The sequence below is a fragment of the Geotrypetes seraphini genome, chromosome 7 (genome assembly GCF_902459505.1).
Source record: "Geotrypetes seraphini chromosome 7, aGeoSer1.1, whole genome shotgun sequence".
In the NCBI taxonomy this organism is placed as follows: Eukaryota; Metazoa; Chordata; class Amphibia; order Gymnophiona; family Dermophiidae; genus Geotrypetes; species Geotrypetes seraphini.
The window spans coordinates 27593590-27607095 of NC_047090.1; the positions used below are offsets into that span (position 1 = coordinate 27593590).

A 13506-nucleotide genomic window follows, 5' to 3' on the forward strand; every position below is an offset into this window, starting at 1 on the left:
GAAACGGGTCCTGTCGGCATCTGTGGGTCTGAGAGTTAATTCTCGGCGAGATTGAAGAATTGTGCAACAGACAAAAAAAAAAAAGAACACAAATAACACAAGCTAAGGGCTCCTTTTATCAAGGTGCGGTAGGAGTTTAACGCGTGGAATACCGCACGTTAAACCACCTACCGCGCTAGTGGCTAACGCCTCCATTGACGAGGCGTTAGTTTTTTGGCTTGCCGCAAGGGGTTAGCGCGTGATGAAATGTCCGACGCGCTAACCCCGCTAGCGCACCTTGATAAAAGGAGCCCTAAGTGTTTTGTTATTTGTACATGAATACTATCTGGGGACACGTTCACATAGAAAAATTAAAGAAAAAATGATTTAAAGAAAATTTTTTAAAAAGATAGCAATTTGAAAATGCTAGAAGGTTTTTTGGGATCAGTGAATGAAACCACCATCCACAAATAAGCCTTTGAGATTGCAATGATCTTTGGCATGGATTTCTGAGATCCTTTTCCTTCAGTTTTTGAGCTCTCCTTACATATAGGGCTCCTTTTACTAAGGTGCACTAGCGGTTTTTGCGCACGCTAGATGCTAACGCCTCCATAGAGCTTGCATTAGTATTTTCCATGCAGCACGGGGTTTGCGCGCGCTAATCTTCAGTGCGCACTAAAAACGCTAGCACACCTTAGTAAAAGGAGCCCATAGTAAACCTCAATCTAATAGTTAGAGCAGCCTATTTTTAAAAGTTACTCTCAAGCATCTAGAAACTACACTTATTCGGCATTAGAGAATGACATGGTGACAAAATTCATCACCGTTCCCGTCCCCGCGGATAACCGCGGGAAACCATCTTCATGTCATTCTTTAAGGAGAGAGGGAAGAATCAGAGTATGAATGGCCACAACCACTGACCCTCAAGCTTTGCTTTGAAGAACGCTGGTGTAGAAGGACTGAGGTTGAAACAGACACTACAGAATGACAGTCTCTGGTATCCAGAGCAGATATTGTGATGTCATAATGCCTCATTCCACCAGTGCCTAAGAGCCAATCACATCAGTGATGTCACAATGACTTCATTATCCTTGGCTCACATAAGAATCAGAGTATGAATGGCCACAACCACTGACCCGCAAGCTTTGTTTTGAAGAATGCTGGTGTAGAAGGACTGAGGTTGAAATAGACACTAGAAAATGGCATGGGATTATTTCCCGCGGTTATCCGCGGGGACGGGAACGGTGATTAATTTTGTCACCGTGTCATTCTCTATTCGGCATCCCCCAATCCCCATGGGGGCCGATTAACGGAGTCAACTGTATATTGTCTTGAATCAAATGTATGTGCAAATAGGAGGTACAAACTATATGTTGGCAGGTCAAATGCGCGCAAGACAAATGTGCGCGGTCAAATGCGCAAAGACAAAGGAGCTTACGTAACCAATCGCAAAGAGGCTAGCGAATCGCAAAGAGGCTAGCGAAATGAAGGAGCACGAGTCTTTGCGCTAATTTGTCTGCTCCCATTTGTCAGCGCGCTTAGGTCCTGGCGCAGTTATCTTGCGCTCACTTGTCTTTGCACTTATTTGTCTTGTGCTCATTTGTCTTGCGCTTAGACGTCTTCCGCTCACTTGTCTTGCGATCAATTGTCTACGCCCGTTTGTCTGCGCATGGTTGTCTTGCGCGTATTTGACTATGAACCAAACTATACAGCCAACATTTAGCATGCATATTTTATGACTAATAATTTTCAAAGAGATTGAAATGTATGCAGGCGTGTCAACTAATTTTGCAAACAGTGCAACTATTTAAAATTGACCCACTCACCTAAATTTCCAAGTGAGATCAATTCAGTTCAATTCTTAGGCAACTCCAGGTTTCGGCAGAATGCTGTTTAAAAAATGCTTCCTTTCATAGTTGACAGCTAATGTTTTCTAAACCAGATTACCATGTTTGTTACAGACACAAACAACATATGTTTCTAAATTAACGAAAGAGAATTCTCAAGAATGTGACTGCTTTCCAGATTGTGAGTAGTCTTGATTGAAGGAAAATCTCTTCATTTTGTCATTCCTAGAGCATATGTTTTAGTAAAATAAAACCAGCTAGTAAGAAAATATAAGACAAATATTTCTGTTTGGCACAAAGATTACTTACTTTGAGCTGAGTAAGAAGATCACCAACTTTCAGAAGCTTTTCATGATAAAACTCAGCTGGCAGGCGGGGTTCAAACTTGGTCCAAAGATTAAATAAAGTGCTGGCTCTAATAAACCCATAGACATACGTATATTAATTGCTGGCAGATCAGATATACAGCTTTTTAAATAACTATTAAAATGTTTATTTATGCTGATTAACTTAATATATTCAATATATGTAAACCCCAAACACAATTCATGATTGTTTACCTAATTAACTTAACTAGAAAGTTTTGATATTCCAGTGGTCATAGAATGTAACCTCTGGGGAAGCGATATAATTAAGGATGTGCGTTCATTCAAAACAACAGGAGAAATATAAAAACACAACATGAATAATCTCTGAAATGACAGGTCTCTTTCTAGTGTCATTAAATTTCAACCTTTTTTCACACTGTTAAGATCTCTTAGATTTCACCCAGCCTTGAATTTGTGACCTTCAGATTGGAAGGCAGCTGCCTTCCAGGAAGAAATGTTCTACCTGTTGAGAATCTTTTATAGCTAGCCCATTCCAAGTTGTGTCTTATATTTCTGATAATCTTAGCTCCTGTTTCCTGATTGGCTCTTTGCTTTCAATCATCCTTGTGTGCTCCTTTATGTTGAATGCACTTCTTGAAAGTATAATGACATAGAGAGACATGTCTACTAAAGTGTGTTAAGCCCTAATGCACGCTTGCGTGCATAAAAATACCACAAAGCATGTTAAAACATTTTCTGGTAAGTAACTTGTTTGTGTGCACTAAGGACATGGTATTTATTTTTTTATGTTTAATTTCTGTGTCGGAGCAGAGCTTACGATGCACTAACTGGCTAGCATATCCCTAAAACTGGCCAATTCAGGTCACTGGTATCTGACAAAAACCCAAAAAGTAGTAACATTCCATGCTATCAATCCAGGGCAAGCAGTGGCTTTCCCCATGTTTTTCTCAATAACAGACTATGAACTTTTCCTCCAGGAAATTGTCCAAACCTTTCTTAAAACCAGCTCGTTAACCACTCTTAACATAACTTCTGGCAATGTGTTCCAGAGCTTAACTACTCTCCGAGTGAAAAAATATTTCCTCCTATTGGTTTTAAAAGTATTTTTCGAACCAAAGCATTTGTTGGAATTTATATCTGCCAAGGAAGGGGGGTGGGGAGTGGTGATTGGTCCAATAGCTCTACCAGCAGTCTACGTCCAGGCTATTGGGGGTTTCCATTATTGTCTCCTGAGCTGTTCTTGTAATTAATAAGTATATTTCCTTTATTATTATACTAATACTTGGATCCATATTTTTAAGTTAGAGGACTAAATAATCTATACTATTTCTTTTCCTTACATTATTGTAATAAGTGATGTTAGGTTTATTAAGGACTCCTTTTACGAAGCCACGTTAGCGGTTTAATGCGCGTAAAAAAATTACAAAAACAAAACAAAAAAATACTGCAAATGACACAGGAAAGTAAACAAAATAAAAGGGGTCCTTTCTGTTTTCTTTTTGGTTTTTTGGTGGGGTGTTTTTGTCTACATATCGCCAGATATAATAGACATTCAAGTTTGCCAAAGATATAATACAACACAAAAATTTTTCAATGAAAAGGAAGTACAAGAACAAGATAGCATGAGTCCCAAAGGGGATACACTGAAGTCTAATAAAGAAAACATTGCTTTATGGACTGGGAGGTAAGTGTATGACATGACCTCCTAATGGAGGCAGCAGAGGCAAATACAGTAACAGGAATGTGAGAAACCCCGAGATAAGTTTAAATGTTATTTATCGTGATGAAGCAAAGGAAAATACAGAAGTCAGGAAGGTTTTGAAGTATTGCAACATAAAACTAAAACAGATTAGATACACCTTGTGGTCTTTAATCTGTATTCATAGGACCTCTTTTACAAAGCCGCAGTAGCGAGTCCTGGTGCAGCAAATGCGACGCTCCAATAGGAACTGAATCGTTTGCGCTGCATTTGCTGCAAAGGACTCACTACCGTGGCTTTATTTTGTGTTTCTACAAATAATGTAAAAATAAAAATGAGCAATTACTTCGAGAAAAAGATAATATTCATGATGTTAATGCATATAGAAGGGCATATATGGATAAAATGGAAGCCTGAGCTTTTTGTGGTCATTTGGGATCCTGGAGGTTCACGAGGGGGGAGGAAGTAGGCATTGCTCCAACCCAGTAGACAACAGGGACCCCTGGTAAGTTTGGAGACTATGTCGGGGGATGGGAAGTAGCTGGGCTTGTGGCTCCAGGCTAATATGGGGGCCTCAAGCCTTGAGGAGGAAAGAGAGAGGCTGCCACATGTCCGGCTTATACCCCCATGTGAGTGCCTCTGTAAAAGGTAAGAAAGAGGGCTGTTAGTTTCAGGTCATGCTGGGGGAGGTCTGCTCTTCTGGGGATGGGTGCTTTTAGTGCCAGAAAGGGGGAAGATGTTGGGGATAAGGTGATGGCAGGATATGCAAACGTGGAGGAGCACTGTATTTGTGGGCTCTGAAATCTCAGGATTTAGAGCTTTTCCGGAAGCATGCACTTAGTCGTGTCTTGGAGCAGGTCTAAATTCCAACATCTGCATTTTCCACTGCAGACATTAATTTCCTAGATCATATAGGGAATGCATGTCTGTATTGTCAACCTGCCCACAGGGCAGGATTAATTTGTCAAGGGCCACTAGGCACACAAGTACACTAGACCCCCCTGCCCCGCCCCACCCCACCCCACCATGCGCCCAGGCAGAAACAGGAAGCTGCGTCAGAGGGAAGCTTTGGGCAAGCAGCACCGCTTGCACAATTACAGTTCCCGTTGCCTTTCTTACCCGCGTTGCTTGCTTGTCTTACTTTCCGTCAATGGGGGGGGGCCGCATTGCCGATCGGGGGGAGCCCGCATTGCCGATCGATGCTGGAGGGGCCCATCGCGGTTTGGAAAAAACAATGTTGATGCCTTCCTTTTTTTATTTTTTTTTTAAACATTTGTTCATTTTAAATCATACAAGTGCACAAAAATACAACATAAGAACAATCATACATCACTTGTATATCTTTCATTAATATCATGAATACATAAATAACCCCCTCCCCCTACCCACCATTTCATTATCATGAAACATTACATACCCCCACCACCCTCCCTCCTCCTTCATCGGGCCCCCCTGACCATTTCAGGCCCTAAGCATGTGCCTACTTGGCCTATTGGTTAATCCTGCCCTGCCTACCCAAACCATTCCGTCTCCCTGTCATAATGCCCCTGTGTTGTTCTATGGTGCGACCTAATTTGGAGTATTGCGTTCAATTCTTGTCTCCTTAGCTCAAGAAAGATATAGTGGCACTAGAAAAGGTTCAAAGAAGAGCGACCAAGATGGTAAAGGGGATGGAACTCCTCTCGTATGAGGAAAGACTAAAACAGTTAGGGCTTTTCAGCATGGAAAAGAGATGGCTGAGGGGAGATATGATTGAAGTCTACAAAATCCTGAGTGGAGTAGAACAGGTACAAGTGGATCCATTTTTCACTCCGTCAAAAATTACAAAGACTAGGGGACATTCGAAGTTACAGGGAAATACTGTTAAAACCAATAGGAGGAAACTTTTTTCACTCATAGAATAGTTAAGCTCTGGAACGCGTTGCCAGAGGTTGTGGTAAGAGCGGATAGCGTAGCTGGTTTTAAGAAAGGGTTGGACAAGTTCCTGGAGGAAAAGTCCATAGTCTGTTATTGAGAAAGACACGGGGGAAGCCACTGCTTGCCCTGTATCGGTAGCATTGAATATTCCTATACCTTGGGTTTTGGCTACTAGTGACCTTGATTGGCCACAGTGAGAACGGGTTACTGGGTTTGATGGACCACTGGTCTGACCCAGTAAGGCTCTTATGTTCCATGCCTCCTTGCCATCAAGAAAGGAACTAAAATTGCAAACAACAAGGGCGGGTGTGTTCTCCTGCGTTGGTCCAGAGGAACGGAACAGGCTTCCACAATATACAGTATACAGGAACAGGGGAATTTGAAAACATTTAAAAGATTGCTGAAACGCTATCTGTTTTGCAGAATGAAATATGGGTGAAGAATGAGGGACTAAGTTTGTGGCTATGTGAAGGCATGCTATGAATATTGATATTTAATTGCTGCTAACCGTTTTATGTTCTTACTAGTCTTTAAGCCCGTTACATTAACAGGTGCTAGAATAGATGTGTCTGTCTGTCTGTGTTTCTTTATCTCTCTCTCCTTGGCCGCTGTCTGTATCCTTCTGTCTCCCCCTCCCCCCCGAGCAAAGCTGTCTGCCCCCAGCACCCACCTCCCCCCCAAATGTCTCTCCATGGCCCTCTTCTGTCTCCCCCCCCAGAGCAAAGCTGTCTGTCCCCAGCACACTTTCCCCCAAAGCAGCCCCCTTTCCCTATCTCTCCATGGCCCCTTCTGTCTCCCCCCAGCACACCCTCCCCCCAAAGCAGCCCCCTATCCCTCTCCCTGTCTCTCCATGGCCCCTTCTGTCTTCCCCCCCAGAGCAAAGCTGTTTGCCCCAAGCACACCCCTCCCCCCAAAGCAGCCCCCTTTCCCTCTCCCGCTGACTCTCTCTCTGGCACCCTTTCTCTGTCTGTCTTTCTGTCCCTCTCCCTGCCCCTGTGTCTTTCTTTCTTTCTGTCTCCCTCCCTCCCGCTGTCTCTCTGTCATTTTTCCCCATTTCCCTGTGCAGCAGGATTTCCATCCCACTTCCCTATGCAGCAGCAACAACATTTCCCTCCTATCCCCCCCCTTTCCTGTGTAGAAGCAGTAGCAGCATTTCCCCCCACTCCCCCTTTCCCTTCTCTTACCTTCTCTTCCCTGCTCCATTCGGCCCCTCCCGCTTCTTTTACTGCCGTTGTCGATCCGGCCTGCTCCTGACCCTCCCACCGCCGACAAACCTCGGGGCTCCAGCCGCGTAGGCAGCACTTTAAACACGCTGCTTCGCGGCCTTCTACTGGCGATTTCCTCTGCCGCGTCTGTCTCCGATGATGTCATCAGAGACGCGGCAGAGGAAATCGGCAGAGAAGGGCGCGAAGCAGCGTGTTTATAATGCTGTCTACGCCGCTGGAGCTGGGAGGCGACGGAGAGGGCAGGGGGTGCTAGCGGCCGACAGCCGCCGCTCCGCAGGTGGAGAGCAAGGAAGGGCGCGCATGCGCACTTGTCTTGCCTCGCGTGAGGCCAGACCGTAAGCTGCGCATGCGCACTTCCTATGGGTCGCTACAGCTCACGGAAAACGGACGCACACATAGGAAGTGTGCATGCGCGGCTTATCGTTTTATTATATTAGATGTTTTTTAGATTGTACTTTTGTATGGTTTTATGTTTGTAATGGCATTTATTACGTTTGCTAATTTGTACTTTGCTTTGTATAAGGAGAATAATAAATAAACACACATTACAATACATCTCAATGGCATTTAAACATCTGGGTCTCTCCAGCCATTTAAAAACTGCCATCTAGATGTATATATAGATGCTTCTTAAACAACCACCAAAGTATCATAACAATATAGTAACACCATAAAAGAACAGGAGATACTGACCAAAATGGTCTTCCAGTTTGTCCAATAAGGTGTTTAGGGTTGCAACTCTGTGGATGTTAAGCACTCGGGATCTACAGCTTCGCTTTAGACACCTGTTTCTTTGCCACTTCCACCGACCTCTTATCAGTGTTTTACCAGAGTGTTCGTGCGCATTGTGTCAAGCATACAAGAGAGACTCTTGATCAAGGCATAGACACCAAAACACTGCCAGTGTCGAGTTTTTGAGATTTTTGTGGGATATGTATCAATAAAGTGACTTTTGTCCTCATGACTACATAGTTAAGCACTCCAACACTGAGTGAGCATCTTCACTGTTTTCAGAGAGGAGCAATTTGCCCTGAATTAAGGGGATGCGACTTGATATACAGTGGCACCTCGGAATCCGAACGCCCCAGAACTCGAACAATTTGGAATCCAAACTTTTTTTTTTTTTAAATTAAATTTTGCCCCAGAATCCGAACACTGCTTTGGAATCCGAACATACAGGCATTGCAAGCGTTGCTCAGCCCAAAGCTTCCCCTCTGATGCAGCTTCCTGTTTCCACCTGAGAGGGAAGCTTTGGGCTGAGCACCGCTTGCAGTTGCCATTGCTGATCTTGCTACCTATGCTGGCGGGGGCCCGATCTTGCTGTCTCTGCCAGGGGGACCTGATCTTGCTGACTCTGCCAGTGGGGGACCTCATCTTGCTGTCTTTGCCAGGGGGGATCCGATCTTGCTGTCCCTGGATAACTAAAATAGTGAAGGAAGCGATAGGCAATAAGAAACATTCATTCAGGAAATGGAAAAAGGACAAAACTGAGGACAACTGGAAAGAGCACAGGAAATATCAAAAAGAATGTCACCGTGTGGTTCGCAAAGCCAAAAGAGAGTATGAAGAGAGGCTAGCCAGGGAAGCTGGAAATTTCAAACCGTTCTTTAGATATGTTAGAGGGAAGCAGCCAGCCAGGGAGGAGGTGGGACCGCTGGACGATGGAGACAGGAAGGGAGTGGTGAAGGAAGAGAAAGAAGTAGTAGAAAGACTTAACATGTTCTTTTCGTCTGTATTTACAAATGAAGACACATCCAACATACCGGAACCTGAGCAAATCTTCAAGGGAGATCAAGCAGAAAAATTAACATCCATGGAAGTGAGCCTGGAAGACGTACGCAGGCAGATAGAAAAACTAAAAACTGACAAATCCCCGGGTCCAGATGGAATCCATCCAAGGGTTCTGAAGGAACTAAAGGAGGAGATAGCGGAACTACTGCAGCAAATTTGCAATCTATCCCTGAAAACAGGCGTGATCCCAGAGGACTGGAAGATAGCCAATGTTACGCCCATCTTTAAAAAGGGATGAAGAGGTGATCCGGGAAACTACAGACCGGTGAGTCTGACCTCGGTTCCAGGGAAAATGATGGATGCACTTATAAAAGACAACATCGATGAACATTTTAAAAGAAACAAACTTCTGACAACCAGCCAACATGGTTTCAGCAAGGGGAGATCGTGCCTAACTAACTTATTGCACTTCTTCGAAGGAATTAACAAACGGATGGACGCCATATCCTTAAGAAGGATATGGCATTCCTCGAGAGGGTTCAGAGGAGAGCGACACGTCTGATAAAAGGGATGGAAAACCTTTCATATGCTGAGAGATTGGAGAAACTGGACTCTTTTCCCTGGAGAAGAGGAGACTTAGAGGGGATATGATAGAGACTTACAAGATCATGAGAGGCAAGGAGAGAGTAGAGAGGGACAGATTCTTCAAACTTTCGAATAATAAAAGAACAAGAGGGCACTCGGAAAAGTTGAAAGGGGACAGATTCAAAACGAATGCTAGGAAGTTCTTCTTTACCCAACATGTGGTGGACACCTGGAATGCGCTTCCAGAGGACGTAATAGGGCAGAGTACGGTACTGGGTTTCAAGAAAGAATTGGACAATTTCCTGCTGGAAAAGGGGATAGAGGATTACAGTTCAGGTCCTGGACCTGTTGGGCCGCCACATGTGCGGACTGCTGGGCACGATGGACCTCTGGTCTGACCCAGCGGAGGCGCTGCTTATGTTCTTATGAGATTGTGGGACCAAGGAACGGATTAATCCAGTTTCTGTTATTCTCAATGGGAAAAATTGTCTTGGAACTCGAACGGGGTTCTGGAAAGGATTAAGTTCGGATTCCAAGGTACCACTGTACTGCTTTTAATAATCAAGGTGATTACGTATTTTAGCCTAGTATTTATTTTTGTACCTGGAGAAATAAAGGGCTCCTTTTACGAAGCCGCGTTAGCGGTTTAACGCGTGTAATAGCGCACGCTAATTTGCCAGCCACGCTAGCCGCTACCACCTCCTCTTGAGCAGGCGGTAGTTTTTCGGCTAGCGCAAGGGTTAACGCACGCTAAAAAGGTGCATGCAATAAAGCCGTTAGCGCGGTTCCATAAAAGGAGCCCAAAGTGTTAAGTAACTTGCCCACAGTCACAAGGAGCTACAGTGGGAATTGAACTCACAACCTCAGAGTGTTCAGGTAGCTGCTCTAACCACTAGGCCACCTCTCCGGGCATTTTGAGAAGTACTTTTTTGCCCCCTTTCACTAAGCCACGGGAGGAAGTGCTGCGCGACAAATACTTCGATGTGTCAGACAATTTAACGCATCGGCTGGCATTATCGGGCTTAGTAACCTCCCTTTTACAAAACTGTAGTGTGGTTTTTAGTGCAGGCCGTAGCGCTAACAGCTCTGCCGCGCATAGGAATTCTATGAGCGTTGGAGCTGTGACTGCCGCAACCAGCGCTAAACACGCTAGCTCGGTTTTGTAAAAGGGGAGGAGGTAAAAGAGGGGGCTATTTATTTATTGGGATTTATTATGCACCTTTATGAAGAGATTCACCCAAGCTGGTTTACCACAGATACAATTTAACATAAAACTTACAATTTTAGCAGGTTAGCAGTAGTAAAATAAGCGTAAATACAGTCAACGAGGTAAACGGCAAATTGAAACCTAGGGCTCCTTTTACGAAGCCGCGTTAGCGGTTTAACGCACGTAATAGCGTGCGCTAATTTGCCGGCCGCGCTAGCCGCTACCTCTTGAGCAGGCGGTAGTTTCTCGGCTAGCGCGCGCTAAAAAGTGCGTGCGATAAAGCGATAACGCGGCTTTGTAAAAGGAGCCCCTAGTGAGAAAAGTTGCCCTGCAGTTACCTTCTCCTATCCTCTGCTTTCATACTACAATCGTGTTAGTATTGATTCGGGTTGAATTACTGTTCTTTGCAGAAAAGTACACTGCCATTGTTAGGGGATATTTTGTGTTTACTCTATGCTCGGTTTGGGAGTTTATCCCGTGCCCTGAAAGTGGTAAACATTTGGGACAAGTCAAATTATGGATTTACTTAGATCGAAAGGAAAAAAAAACCCCAAACACCCAACTTTGTCACTTGTGTATAAAAACCTGCACAGTTTGCAAACAGTTGTGAAACTCTAAAACAGGGCTGCCCAAGTCCGGTCCTCGAGATCTACTGGCAGGCCAGGTTTTCTGGATATCCACAATGAATATGCATGAGAGAGATTTCCATACCAAGAAGGCAGTGCAAGCAAATCTCTCTCATGCATATTCATTGCAGATATCCAGAAAACCTGGCCTGCCAGTAATCTCGAGGACCGGACTTAGACAGCCCTGCTCTAAAACATAAAACAAAAGGTCAACAGATAAGATCAGCAGCTAAAGGTTGCCAACTGGATCCAGATTTACCCGACAGGGTTGATCCAGTCCTGGTTCCCTCCCCCCCCCCCCCCCCATGGCATTTAGGGACTTGTAGTTCTGATTTCCCAATGGACTTTCCTAAGAAACGCAAGACTACACATCCCTGCATACATAGAGGTAAACCCAGGACTGGATGAACCCTGTCCGGTGGCAACCTTTTCTGGCAGTAGCAAAGCTCCCCAATACCCCCAAAGACTCGATTTACCCTTGTCTGCGAGACTCCTGGTAGCGGTCACCTGGAGCCAACTTCGAAACTGTCTTTATATTGGCCAGAAGCAGTTTGATTTCGTTCTCAAACGTGACTATGACGGGGTTTTTGTCGTTGATAGCGCCGTAAAAGGACGCCGGTAACGGCTCCATGGCGGCTGGCAGAGGGGGTCCCGCTCTCTTCGACTCGGCGGCGAGGCCTCCGCCTGCCCTGCGGCTGCTGTTGATCTCGCAGCGTGTACGCCGCGCGTTGCTTGGAAACCGTTGCCATAGTAACGCAGAACTGGGCTAACGCCGAGAAACGGGGCTAGAAGAGCAAAGGCTGCTGACTCCACCATGGCCAGGCCCTGGGTCTGGTAGGGTTTCCTAGACAACTTCTAGCATGTGATGTTGCATCACTGATAACGCCCAGCCTGTTCCATTGGAACCCAACGGGTGTTTCTGGATCCCTTTTGGGCAGTGGTCTCCAACTCAAACCCTTTGCAGGGCCACATTTTGGATTTGTAGGTACTTGGAGGGCCTCAGAAAAAATAGTTACTGTCTTATTAAAGAAATGACAATTTTGCATGAGGTAAAACTCCTTATAGTTTATAAATCTTTCCTTTTGGCTAAGTCTTAATAATAATATTGTAATTTATAGTTAAAGAGGCATATGATCAAAAAACTGTTTTATTTTACTTTTGTGATTTTGATACATATACCAAGGGCCTCAAAATAGTACCTGGCAGGCCACATGTTTGAGACCACTGCTTTTGGAGGATTCACTAAGCCCACCCATCAAGTTCTGACCACTTAGCGACCCGATTTCCCTCCCACCCGATTCACTAACCTATGTCCCGATCATCCTCCGATTGGCGCATGCAAATGAGGGGGAACAGCATTCAAACGTAGGCAGGCAGCGATTCACTAAAAAAAAAAAAAAAGAGGGACACCTACTGGGCTGACCGATCTAAAAATAAGCCACTGCTGAGGACCAGTGGCTCAGGTCCTTTCTGACTGCCCTGCCTTCTGCCTCCCAGCTCTCTGCCCTGCTTCTCTGCCCCATCTCCTGCTCTCTACCTGCCCACTCTCCTGCTCTCTGCCTCCCCGACTCTCTCTCTGCCGCCCCGAATTGGCTCTCTGCCTCCCCGACTCTGGAGTTACGAGTAAATGCACAGCGCTGCCCTGCTTCTGCCCCGGCCTTCCTCCGCAGTGTGAGCCCATGGTTTTAACCCGCAGGTTTAAAGCGGCTTAAAACCACGGGCTCGCTATTTAAAGTTTAAAAAGTAAAGTATAAAAAGGTCACTGCTCTTTAAGCATGCACATGCGTCAGGATCACTATTCAGCGATCCGAGCAGTCAGTTGGGGGCGTGATTCCAATTGCCCTCATTTGCATGAGGACGATTCGTGAATCAGCCCCCGGCCACAGATCGGGTCAGATCAGATCCATGGCGTTAGTGAATCTAGTTCTTTGTGATTTGCCCAGGGTCACAAGGAGCAGCGTGGGAGTTGAACCCAAAACCACAGGGTACTTAGGGTTTAGCTCTAACCACTGCCCAGGGAGTGAGATTTTACTAGGCAGTTCCTCTATGCACTTACTATTGCATTATTATTAAGTTTATTAGGATTTTTTTATATACCGCTTATCAAGGTTATCTAAGTGGTTTTTTTTACAATCGGGTACTCAAGCATTTTCCCTATCTGTTCCAGTGGGCTCACAAGCTATCTAACGTACCTGGGGCTATGGAGGATTAAGTGGCTTGCCCAGGATCACAAGGAGCAGCGCTGGATTTGAATCCACAACCCCAGGGTGCTGAGGGTGTAGCTTCAACCACTGCACCACACACTTCTCCTAACAGTTCCCAATGAGCGGTATTGCATCACTGACAATTTTCATTCTTAG

The 13506-nt window shown here is 45.1% G+C and overlaps 1 protein-coding gene across 5 annotated transcripts in view; it reads right to left on the reverse strand.

The window, feature by feature from the left end:
* Positions 1 to 11791, reverse strand: part of CFAP54 (cilia and flagella associated protein 54) — a 440387-nt gene extending 428596 nt beyond the window's left edge. For all 5 annotated transcript variants that reach the window (XM_033951153.1, XM_033951154.1, XM_033951152.1 and 2 more), the window contains exons 1-2: positions 11623 to 11791; positions 2136 to 2241 (exon numbers count right to left, since the gene is read on the reverse strand). In XM_033951153.1, coding sequence (XP_033807044.1) covers positions 2136 to 2241; positions 11623 to 11777 — 261 coding nt within the window. In that variant the 5' untranslated portion in view covers positions 11778 to 11791. The remainder of the gene's footprint in view (positions 1 to 2135; positions 2242 to 11622) is intronic.
* Between the last annotated feature and the right edge of the window lie 1715 nt (positions 11792 to 13506).